The following is a 12,416-nucleotide window of genomic DNA, read 5'->3' as shown; positions in this document are numbered from 1 at the left end:
CTGGTGATAAAGATGCAAATTCCCAAGTAGATGTGCATTAAGTGACCTTGACAGTTGAAATTAGGTCATTAGGTCACTAAAATTTCCTGTTGGGGACTTAATACTCACCCACAACACTGATAATAGGATAATTTCGACTAGTTGGAATGGCTAAAACACTTTGGTTTGCCAGGATGTAAGCTACTATATAGGATATGGCCCAAAGAACAGTGATGAGAGATAGAGGAAAGGAGAAGTGAAAACTTGATTTGAACTTTTCGGTACTTTTCTTGTCTGGATTATCATCAACATTGACCAAACTGTAAGGGAAGAGCCCTACAATCATAGACAGAATGTAAACTGGATTGCAGGAATTATGCAAAGATTGAATCTTAAGGCGATTAGCAAAGAAAGTCAACATTTTTCCCAGTAAACTACAATAGAGAACTGACCAAGACAAACTAATTTCTAAATGTTCTTGCATTGAAGCATTTAATGAAAATAATTCTCTGAATAATTTATCAAGCATAATTAATTGCTATTCTGTAATGACTTTTTACCCCTAAACGTTCTTTCACTTTAATTCCATTAGTGACTATTTTATCGATTTCGCGATCCCACACACGTCCACTCCAGTATGGGATTGACCTCCGAAAACAGCAGCAAAATATTCTTATTAGACTCTCACATGCCTATTTATAAAGTCAATGCCAGACACATTTTAAGAATGTCGTTAGATATGGGAAGCCCAGAAAAAAATCCGCAGGATACAGAATTTCTGATAAGTCGTTCAGAGGCCGCAAAAAATGTGCCAATTTGATAAGAGGAGTCCTATAAAAGAAGTGGAGGAGCCCAGAGATTTTCAGTCTCTCTGTGGATACCAGTGAAAATTAAAGAAGTGAACTATAGTACTCTCTTGGGAATTAGTTGGAGTTTTAGTGAATTAGGGAGACATGAATCTCCAGAAAGTGCAAATTTTGTGGATTTTGGTGTTGGCTGTTTTTGGATGTATCAGTGAAGCTGAAGATCAGGAGCCGGAAGTGCTACCCCCTCAGGAAGAGGATGCTAAAAAACTGTAATTATAAATTGTGGAAACTTCCTGTGATAGTTTAAATTCAGTTAAAGTGAGAAAAGTGATAGAAAGTTGGGATATTTTTTAATTCAAGATCTTTATTTAAAATTTAAACACTTCTCTTTGTTTATTGAATCTTAATGTATCTCTGGAAGTTGTCCAGGATGTAGATTTCTCGGGCAATAATGTTGTGATCCTTTATATATTTCTTGGCTTCTTTCATATATGGTTTTTCGTCGATTATATTTTTTACTTCAATGCCAGAATTTTTATGCAAATATCTACTGTTTCGTTGAAAGTAGATAAATATTTTTATCACATCCCAAAGAGTTACTTTTGGCCAGTATTTCGGCAGGAAATACAGCAAAGAATTTGATGTCTGAAAAAAAAAAGAAAAAAAGCCTATTAAAATTACGTAATTCCTTTTATGTGTAATTAAGAGAAGATTATGCAGAAAAAGATTAGTTTATCTATGCAAAAATTTCTGAAGTAGCGTAAGATGTCTGAGGGGAAAGAAAACTATAAAGTTTTTTGAGAGCTTTTTCGATATTTTACCTCCCATAGAAGAAAATCACTTAATCTCGTTTCACCAGATGTTCTAATGAGAATCTCTGGTAAACTGCAGTTATTTGTAAGCATATTCCTCTCGATATCCTTCACACTGATATTTTCCGATTTTAACAAATTATTCTGAACTTCACTACAGACACTTCTTATTCCTCCTGCAATATCATCTCTACTCGTGTAGGCTACAGCAATGTTGATCCTAAAACCATCATTATCCTTAGTTTTAGTTTCAATGTCGACAATTGATTCCTTAATATCTTTAGGTAGCATGTTAAGTCGTCCAATCACTTTAACTCGCGTATTGTACTTCTTGTAATCAACTTCGTGTCGTTTTATGTGGTGAATTGCATTCCTGACCAGGGAAAACAGGATTGCAATTTCGGATTGAGGTCTCTTGAAATTTTCAATACTAAAGGCATACACAGTGACTTCGGGAACTTGGAGCAAGTAAAGCCATCGGATTATGCGTTGCATCATCTGAAATCCTTCAACATGTCCCATTGCAAGTGGTATGCCCACATCCTTAGCATATCTGCGATTCCCATCCATTATGAAGGCTACATGTCGGGGAATTTTTTGTACAACAATTAAATGCAACAGAAATATCTCCACGTGATAGTGCAGCCAATTTAAACATTTTTGAATTTTCTTATAAACTCTTTGCACATACACCTTCATTGTTCACGAAATCTTTTCTACTGAAATTATTCCTTCACACTTCGTTTATTTATAAAGATCTTTTGTCTTAAAAAATTAATATCACTTAATTACAACAATAATGCATTTTATTGCCGTACAATTTTTTGAAGGTTGGCAGAGGGTATTGGTCTGTTAGGTGAATAGTGTCGCATGCATGTAATTATTGTAGAGTTTAGGTTTAGATTTAGAATATGAGAGTCATTAGCTTCTGGCCTTTTGAACCTCCTTAAAGAAGAGATGAACTTCACGCTTCCACTATTATATTGTTAATTGCCCGAACTCAAACAACTATACAGAGAAGAGTAGCGATATACAGGATGGCTCAAATGAACTGAAATCAAATTCAGGTCGCTATAACTTCCATACTAATATTCGCAGCGCTCCCCAGAATATGGATAATGATGGCATAATAATATAATTGGTTATAGAAAGTCAAAAAATCACAAAATTGTAGAAAACCCCAATTAATCGGAGGATTATAAATTAACCACGACCGAGTCACCAACGTGTATTCTAGAACTCGCGGGAGATTTATAGTTACCCATTGGAGGGCTAACCCCAGCGCAACCCCAAACGCACTCTTTGACGATCGGCGCGAGACTGACTGAAAAGAATAGACATGCGCATAGCCCTCCTCAAGACGTCACACCTCAAGTGACGACTTCTATCCCAGCGAGCATAGATACGAAGGTGACTATGATACTACTCTAGAGGGAATTAAATTCAAATTCAAATAAAGCCGTTGAGCGATGTTCTACATTCGGCCATTCCTGACCACGTTGCCGTCCCCTGGCAACGGTCAATGGCGAAACTACGTTAGGTTAGGTTACTGTTAAGGGCTCAATAAATTTAAACTTTAAAAGTATTTTGAGTGCTTCTGAAAATTCAACAATTAAGCCAATTAACAAAACTAGTAGAACAAACGCTGCAACTCGTAACGTAATCCAGCCGTAAAATCCACGACTGCAATAATCTTTGACGCCGGTTCTTGCTTTTTATATACAGCAAAACCGATTTTCCGCATCATTTTCCAGTGATGCCGGTTAATACAACCGATTTTCCGCATCACATGTCCAGTACACAAATTTCCGTGTACTATCCAGGCCTGTAGGAGCTCATTTTCGTTGTCCGGCGCCGGATGTTCTGAAACGATACAATCTAAATTTGACATATAAATTTAAATATTTCCATCGACCAGCCTTTTCCTTTCCAAGCTTAACCAACTGACCAGTCTGCTTAGATCCAGACTTAATAAACCGGCCAGCATATTTGCTTCCAGGCTTCCGAATCAGCTAACCAGTTTACCAGAGTACCAAAATAAATATTTTCAACTCTGAATTTATGACATGAATAGTTTTTCATATGCTCAACGACATCAATGGACATTTTTAATGCTCGTCAATAGATGTTCGCCGACCAAGACATTGAACACATTCATAGATTCACATCAACTTCAACCAACAGTTTATTTCATCACTTCAACTTGATTCAAAGCATACATGTTTATAAACATTTTCCTGGTCTAGTCTGTAAACTTAACCTCTGAACTAATTCAACTCAGAAACAATAGTTTAAATCTTAGGAATATAAGGCCAGGCAGATATTCAAATTAAACATATCAACAGAAATTTCAACTCCTTCTGTACTCACACACCAGCATAAACTTCCTGTTATTCTTGGGACTTCATCCAAATTTCCAGATTCAATGACTTCACTAACGATACTGTCCTTCATGTCTGTATCCATTCGAGGCAAAGATTCGCATTTTAACAAGTTCAAAACCAAGTTGAAAGTTGCTGGTGACAACTTCGGCAGGACATTTCTCACCAATCTGACCAATGAATATTTTTATATGACACCCATAAAATATTGCACAAATCCAGAGATTGGTATAGAAAAATCCTCCAACTTGTTTCCTTAACTTGTCTTTCACGTGAATCTTAAGTCCATCCAGAATTTCATGAACGCCTAGGCGAGTATTGATGAGATCATTCCTCAGACAATATCTTCTGGTATAGCAGGACCCCCAACCATCAGAAAAGTCATATTACGTCGAATATTGTCGAAGACCACAACCATCACTTTACAGCTCAGCAAGATTGCACTACCATGTCCTAATCTTTCCAGCGTTTCTGATTCTGCATAATCTACCCAAATAAAGTCTTCCTTACATAACCTCCTTGTCAATGATCTCAGAATATTCATGCCAACAAAATCTTCGGAAACAACAGTTGTCTTAATTAGTTCTGAATTATTTTTGTTACGGGTGGCCAGAACTCCCATTACCACCCTATCGTGAAAATCCTTCCTTCCATTTGCTTGATTGAAACAATCCTTCTTCAAGTGACCTACTTCTTTACACTTATAGCCACGACGCTTTTCGGAATTGTCATTCCGTTTCTGGTTATCGCCGTCGATTGGTTTGTCATGCGGCTTCGTATTTCCCTTCAATCCACATCCGCCATTTCGTGCCTTGTCAAGCTTGGGTTTCTCATCCTCTCTTTGCTCAGAATTGTCACCTGGAGCAGTCCATTCCTTCGATCCTGACTCTCGAGGATGAGATCTGTCAGAGTCTTCGTCAAAGTCTTCAGAACTGTCGGCCATATTTGATTTTTCCAGATCATCATCATCCTCTTCAAGTTTAAGCATATGCCTCAAAACTTCCGGGAGACTGCATTGAGGGACTGCACGTAAAACTTTGCGATCGTTAACGCCTAGGAGTCCCTTGATGAGATATTCTTTTATTGTCTCGTCTCCCAAGCGGATCCTTTTTGCCATCCTAACCATGTCATGATAATATTCCTCCAATGCCTCATTATACCGGCGCTTCCTGTTACTCAACTGTTCATGCACCACGGACTCACGGATATTCTGGGGAAAATTATCTTTCAATTCGGCTTTAAAAACCTCCCAAGAGATGATGCCTCCCTCAGATGAATCCAACCAATTTAGTGCTGGCCCCTTGACTCTCAAAGAAGCATACAACAACATTTGGGGAGACGTCCATTTGTACACCTTGCCGAGGGATTCAATTTTATCCAGCCACTCGCTGGCAAATATCAATTTCCCGTCCTTCTCTATTCCATGGAACTCCGGAATCATCAGCTCAACCTCTTTGATACCAATGTACGAGGAATGAGCTTGTGTACTCGAATCAAAGAAAAGATCAGTATCAATGGAGCCTCCTATATCGTGTAAAAAAAAAAACACAAAGGAAACAAGAGATTCTTAGAGAATTTCCATGTCTTATTTGGCCCACCTCATCAGCAAAATCACCATAAAAATTCAAGAAAAAGTTTGGAAATATATGGACACTGATTTTAGATTTTTGGGGACATTTGAGAGACAAAATAAATTTGATCACATACCAGAACCTGGAGTTTCTCTGCGCCTGGGCATTTCTCCTTGTCAGTCTCCTCAGATGTTGAGAAAGACTCCTGACAAACCTTTTTCTAGGAATGTGACACTTAATAACTTGCTAGTTATTCGCCCCTCGGCACCGGACAAAAACAGCCACTGGATATGTATCACAATCAATTACTGGATATAAATTTCACTCAGAATTGTCACCTACACACCTCTGCATTGACTTTAATTGACTTTTATATATTTAAAAATGTAAGAATCACAATTAGAGCTTTAAATTCTCCACCAAATTTCAGATGCAAAATGTGACGCAATTCTTGCAAAAATGACACGATCAACGTGATCGATAGAGAAAAAGAGATACTCTCTTCCCCTTTCCAGAAAGAACGAACTCTCATTCTCACAAACACTTACTCATCCTTGGGTGCACCCCTTTCACTCCAACACATTCAATCCATTTGTTACACTCTCGCAAAATTTATTCATTGGTTGACAAGCAATGAACATTTTTTTTTTACCACATATAATATCAATGTCTCCCAAAATAATTGAAAATTATCATTACTTTGTACCGGACATTATTGGAGCTATTTCCCCTTTTTTTCCCGCCGCATTTCATCATCGCGCGCGTGTGTTGGTACTTACGGCACAAACCCCCTTTTTCTTTCTTCCTTGCTGTGCTATCCCGCTCGCTCGGTGATCTCTTCAACACCATTGCCGCTGCCGCTCTCCACGTCCCCATGCAGGTTCACAGTAGTGCATTGGTGTGATTTTTCCCAAGCGGCTGATTTCTCTTACCCCTGCCGCTTTCGCTCTCCACCACACAACCACAGCAGGGGCTTCTCCCCTTATTCACACACCACACACACGATCGCGATCGCGACACGTTGTGACTCGTTTTCCCTCCTTCGCTCAACCACGATTCAGGGAAATCCTCGCAATACATGGGACACGATGATGTAGTAATCCAAAACCCACAAAAGATTTTCTCAAACAGATTTTTCCAACATTTTCAAAACACTGAATTAAACAATTCATCCTCTACGCTATCACTTCTCACGTATTTCTATAAATTCAATTCCTCACAAGCCGCTCTAACATGGCTACCAGAGGAAAATTCAGAATACCGCGTTTGCACACTTCAAATGGGTCTTTTTGGAAAAATCCCACTTCTGAATGTAGAAAACCCCAATTAATCGGAGGATTATAAATTAACCACGACCGAGTCACCAACGTGTATTCTAGAACTCGCGGGAGATTTATAGTTACCCATTGGAGGGCTAACCCCAGCGCAACCCCAAACGCACTCTTTGACGATCGGCGCGAGACTGACTGAAAAGAATAGACATGCGCATAGCCCTCCTCAAGACGTCACACCTCAAGTGACGACTTCTATCCCAGCGAGCATAGATACGAAGGTGACTATGATACTACTCTAGAGGGAATTAAATTCAAATTCAAATAAAGCCGTTGAGCGATGTTCTACAAAATCATTTGCAAAATCATTCTTGAGGATCACATATTACCAACGACAACATAATACCAACCAAATGCCCCAGACACACTTACGACTTAAGCCTAGATGGCTTAACGTAATTATAATCAAAATTATGATCAGGTTAAATTTCCATCAGTTCCTGATTAATCCGACTCTCGTCTTAATCCTAGAAACGGTTTTGTAAGTGGGAAATTGATGGATATTTAGTCACATCATTATTAGGTGAGATTCTTAACAATCTCACCCACTATTTTGATTATATAATTACGTTAAGCCGTTTCCCGGCTTAAGTCGTAGTATATCTAGGGTATAGGATTGGAAAAGAACGTCTATGTGAAGCCTTAAAAATTCCGCACAGGACAAGATCTTACCGATATTAAAAAAAATGTACTTAATAGAGCGAAGAAGTTGCTTCGCTTGGCTGTTAGAGGCTAGTTGTCAGATGCCAAATACTAGTTTTCTTTTATGGTAAAAATCTTAGAATCGAACAATTCGTCAAGAATAAACGATCGTGTCTGTCTCAGAGAAAGATCAGACAAGTCTGAAATATTGCAAGATTTGTGATAGTTTTATCGTTCACACCAATAAAATTCATCTTGAATCAAAAGCAATTACGGCAAATACAAGTTATGAAAAGTTTAGTTTATTTAATGGGTTATGTGGGTCTAAAAGACTCTAATTCTGCTGTTTCAGGACAAAATTGTCCTTCCGGTAAGCGTCGAGTGGAATCTTGAGTGTTTTAGTTTTAAGTTAAACCACCTCATCGACCGACGCTCATCTCAAGAACAATTTTGCCCCAAAGTAGCGGAATAAAAAACCTCACCGTCGCGTCGCGTCGGTTTACCAAATAGAAATTAAAAGACTCTAAATCAGCTATTTTCTCTATTTTTTCAGCATAAGACATTTTTATTCTAATGCAAGTTCTTCGTAAGCATATAAAAATACAATATTTAAACTATATTTTCTAAAGTTTTTATTTCAAAATCTTTAAAATCCTGCCGTTGGGGCGTGATTATCGGAGATCATTTTTGAAAAGACTTACACAGAGTACGTACACAAGATGCAAGATTACAAGATTTCTCAGAGTATATTCATGTAAATTCAGGAAACTAAATATTTTCTGTTATATTGAATTGATTTATAAGAAAATTATATATAACCCACTAGAACTAGAGATTTCCATGGATATAAGACCAAAAATTGTCAAAGTTTAATTGCTAATATCTCCTAAATTAATAGATAGAAATATTATCTAAAGTCAATTTCACTATCCTATTTTTATAGGTTTTAAAACCTATAATAAAATTTAAATATTCACAATATTGAAGGGATCCGTGGTGCAATTCATAAGAGTGTTCGGCTCTTGGGCGGTATGAGTGTGACCCCTGGTTCGACTGTTACAGTTGTGAGTTCGAGTCCCGCCCGGTGCAAATGATTGAAGCGTTTGAATGGACATTTTTCACGAAACATTGTATTCTTAATAATAAATTTGTAAACTGAATAATGTACAAAATGATAATAAAAGCCCGGTACATCGAAATAAATAAATAATAATCATAATATTGATTAGTTATGTTTTTATCACGCAAAAATATTTAGCTATTTTTAGCTAAATAAAACAAATATTAGATGCTTAACTTGACCACTTTGTACCCACGTTTTCTAAATTAAAGTTATAATATGGTAACATTTTTGCATCTTTTAAAGATACTTTAAAATTTATTTAGTTCGTTAACTAGTAATAGTTAAGCAGATATTAAAGTTCTAAAAATAGGTCAGGATCACATTGTCAGTCAAATGCCGACCGTTTTTGATTAATTTACGCATTTTACGAAAATGCGATAAACGGTGAGAAAAAACTGTATGATTAATCACTCGTACAGTTTTTTGTTCATCGTTCATCGCATTTTCGTTTAAGTTGACAGTAAAATACTATCTGTATTTCGTTAATTTACGCATTTTCATTGCAATTCTTACGCCAAATTCTCGATTACCGTATTACCTTATCTCATACTCGGTGGCACTAGATGAAAATTATATAAGAAAATTGAAGAAATAAAACGAAAATGCGTTAAACGGTGAGCAAAAAAAAAAACTATGAATAATTTCTCTTACAGTTTTTTTGCTCACCGTTTAATGAATTTTCGTTTTATTTCTTTAATTTTCTTATATTATTTTCACCTATTGCCACCGAGTATGAGATAAAGTAATACGGTAATCGAGAATTTGCGTAAGAATTGCAATGAAAATATGTAAAGTAAGCTAAAACGGTGGGGCTTTGACGACCGTTAATGTGATTTTACCCTTACCTTAAGAAGTGGATCACTTGACCAAAGCAAATGGCAATGAACAGAGTGCAATGCACTGGAAGTCGCGGTCAGCACTTTTGCTTATGCTGAAAAATTCGAAGACAGGAATTCGTTTTATTGACATAAATCAAATTAGAAGCAGAATAAGCAAATTTTGAGAATCTATATATTGAGGTAAGAGAATTAAAATTTTGGCAATTATTTTGCCAAAACAGGTGGTGTATGCCCAATACCTGTGGTTTACAAGGCCGGGTTACTAAATGCACTAATGTTTGTGCGGGTCGTTCTACCAATCACAAGTACTCCAGATAAAGAGTCAGGAGCCATCTCAAAGATTGGAGCTTATCTCATGCCGTTTTGAGATATGTAACTCCGCCTTGTGCCAAGTTTCCCAAACTTAGTGTAAGCTTGGTCATAAGTTGTGATCAAGGTAAAAAAAACTCCATCTTCAAGTACGAGTTTAACTTCTTAACTAACAAGAAATAGTTTTTTTTATATGTTTTGGAAATGATTAATGAAAATGTAAAGTATATATTTTTTTGTGTAGATTTTATTATTGGTTTTAAATGGTTACTAGTACATGTGAAAAAATGTGACATAGTAGAAAAAGCTTTTCGTAAGTAAGCTTAAGAAATATTTATACAATTCAATCAATTTAAGTCAAAACTAATTTGTAAGTTTTTGGTGATTTAAGTGATTTTAAGTAGTTTTTGTAACGGAGTTACTCAGAGAAAGATGTTTTTTTCCCGAAAGCTTTTGGTTTGGACTCCAAGCTTTCGCCTGAGGTCAAATAAGGCTTCTTAAGGCTTGTAGTCCGAGTCGAAAGCTATTTAAGCGGCCCTATACCCAAAAGCTCACCAGCTCATCTACTGCCAATTTTTAAGGCATAATATGAAAGTCATGAAGTTCAAGCATTTAGCAAAGTCTGGGTTACTTTGTCATGTTGCATCATATCAAAATGATTAAGCCTTGAAAGCCGTGTTTAGCATTATAATGCAATTTAAGTATAAAATTAAAGTCTAGCGTTAAATGTAAAAAATAAGTAATATAATTTAATTTTTGTCATACACACCATTACAATCGTTTTTTTTTCTTTATTTATTTAAATCACAATTAGTTCATCTTAAAAAATGTGTGCAAATAAATCAAACATACTTTTTTAGCTTTTTTATAAGTTGAATTTAGTTTTTATGATTTTTGTGTGGATAATCAAAATTTTCCAAGTGTTTCAATGACATATATTTTAAAACAAGTTTTTCATTCTAATATGAAACAATTAATTTTAATTGCATTAGTTTTTGTGTACGTTTTTGTTACGTCTGGTCAGTATTTGTGCAAAAAATACACCATGGACTTGGATGTCTACAAGAAAAATAAGATTTTTAGTGGTAATTAAAGTTTTACTAGCTTAAATTATTAAGAAATAAATTTTAATACAAACGTTTTGTGAATAATAATAATATATTATCTAATATTTTAATTTCTGTTATACCCAAAAAAGTCTAAAAAGCTAAGTTTTTTTTTCAATTATAAAGGCAAATTAAATACAGCAAGATCAATGTTAAGTATTACTATCTCAGAATAATCGGTCAAAATAAATTGACGCCTTTTTATCTTACAGATTCTTTCATGGTAGGTCAAAAATATCTATATAATAATGGAAATAATTATAACTTGGGTTCTAATTTTGCTAGAATTTTATCTTCGGTTGCTACAAAACATCTCATGAAATGTCAATTTTCTTTGGTATAGGGGAGACCGGGGAGTTTGGGACAGGGGTAGTGTGGGACAAGGCAATTTTTTCATTATATTTTTTTAAATAAATGGGATTTAACCACTACTCAATCGTAGGCAATATTAAGATGTATCTTGACTAAAAGAATGGATATCCTCAGTTTTGTTGTTTTAATTCTAAACACTTTTTTAAAAATTGTATATTTTGACGTCTCAGTTTTCCTATTTGTATTTTATATCAGCGATATATTATATAATCAAAACTTTTTTATCTCAATAGGTAGTAGTGTAATCTGGGAATATATTTTTATAAAAATTTTCAGAGATTATACGCTCTTGTTTTTTACATAAAGGTTTTAAATACCAAAACTACCCGCGGGGATGTTTGGGACACCTAAAAGGGGATGGCATGCAATTGTTTATTGTCAAAATGAAGAGTAATGCCCAGTTTCTACTGGAAATCTCCCTCTTGTGCAAAGTTTATCAGTGGAGCAGATTTCTCTAACTACAGGAACAATTAAACCACCAAATGTCTTGGGAATCAATAATTCCTTCTCAGAGGATATTCGATCTTTGCCCAATCTCGTAAAAACTATTTTCTCGAGAATTTCTCGAACAATATCCTCTACAATTTTTACAAGTTCTCTATAAAAGGCAAGGCGAGAGCTAATTCAAAAAAATAAGGAGAAAAACAGGTACCATGCAGTTGTCGTAAAATCAAATAGGAATCCGTCAACGACTTCAAAACTAAAAGTGTTAAGATAATCTACTCGCCTGAGGAATTTGATGATCATGATTGCAATATTTAGAATGAAAAAAGCAAAAGAAAGGTAGATGGAAAATATGAAAAAAATACTTTAAATAATTGATTGACAATAAATGACTCTACTGTACTAATAAAATTGATATCAATTTCTAAGTATGAAATAAAAGATGAAACATTTTTATTTCCATTAGAAATATTTTTAATCTAGTATTTAGAATTAATTAAGGTGCTCTAATAATCCAAATTATGCGAGAAAAAATGCGTCCCATACTGCCCCATATCGGGGAGGTTTGGGACAAAGCGTCAAGTTAAATGTTTTATTTTCTCCAAGAAAACTAATTTGTTTTACATGTTCTATCAAGTACTTTTTATAAAGTCAAGACCCATAAGTATCCTATAGACCGCATAAAATTATGATACGCTATC

At 35.4% G+C, this 12,416-nt stretch overlaps 2 protein-coding genes across 2 annotated transcripts; both read right to left on the bottom strand.

Annotated features, from left to right (window-relative positions):
- Positions 1–1,129: 1,129 nt before the first annotated feature.
- On the bottom strand, positions 1,130–2,322 carry LOC129802597 (dehydrodolichyl diphosphate synthase complex subunit Dhdds-like). The gene is made up of 2 exons (XM_055848540.1): positions 1,607–2,322; positions 1,130–1,430 (listed from the first exon to the last, which is right to left on the bottom strand). The coding sequence occupies exons 1-2, from the start codon at positions 2,294–2,296 to the stop codon at positions 1,179–1,181; spliced, it is 942 nt and encodes a 313-aa protein (XP_055704515.1). The 5' UTR covers positions 2,297–2,322; the 3' UTR covers positions 1,130–1,178.
- Positions 2,323–3,758: 1,436 nt separating this feature from the next.
- On the bottom strand, positions 3,759–6,024 carry LOC129802596 (uncharacterized). The gene is made up of 2 exons (XM_055848539.1): positions 5,686–6,024; positions 3,759–5,502 (listed from the first exon to the last, which is right to left on the bottom strand). The coding sequence occupies exons 1-2, from the start codon at positions 5,714–5,716 to the stop codon at positions 4,313–4,315; spliced, it is 1,221 nt and encodes a 406-aa protein (XP_055704514.1). The 5' UTR covers positions 5,717–6,024; the 3' UTR covers positions 3,759–4,312.
- Positions 6,025–12,416: the final 6,392 nt, after the last annotated feature.

The sequence above is a fragment of the Phlebotomus papatasi genome, chromosome 2 (assembly GCF_024763615.1).
Source record: "Phlebotomus papatasi isolate M1 chromosome 2, Ppap_2.1, whole genome shotgun sequence".
In the NCBI taxonomy this organism is placed as follows: Eukaryota; Metazoa; Arthropoda; class Insecta; order Diptera; family Psychodidae; genus Phlebotomus; species Phlebotomus papatasi.
Note: the sequence above shows the minus strand (reverse complement) of the source record. Positions and strands in the feature narration are given on the sequence as shown.

Excerpts from the sequence above, each read along its gene's own strand:
- LOC129802596 (XM_055848539.1), bottom strand. The coding sequence starts at position 5,716 with ATGCCCAGGCGCAGAGAAACTCCAGGTTCTG. Across the intron at positions 5,503-5,685 it reads CAGAGAAACTCCAGGTTCTG|GAGGCTCCATTGATACTGAT; the intron begins GTATGTGATCAA and ends TACACGATATAG.
- LOC129802597 (XM_055848540.1), bottom strand. The coding sequence starts at position 2,296 with ATGAAGGTGTATGTGCAAAGAGTTTATAAGAAAATTCAAAAATGTTTA. Across the intron at positions 1,431-1,606 it reads GTGATTTTCTTCTATGGGAG|ACATCAAATTCTTTGCTGTA; the intron begins GTAAAATATCGA and ends TTTTTTTTTCAG.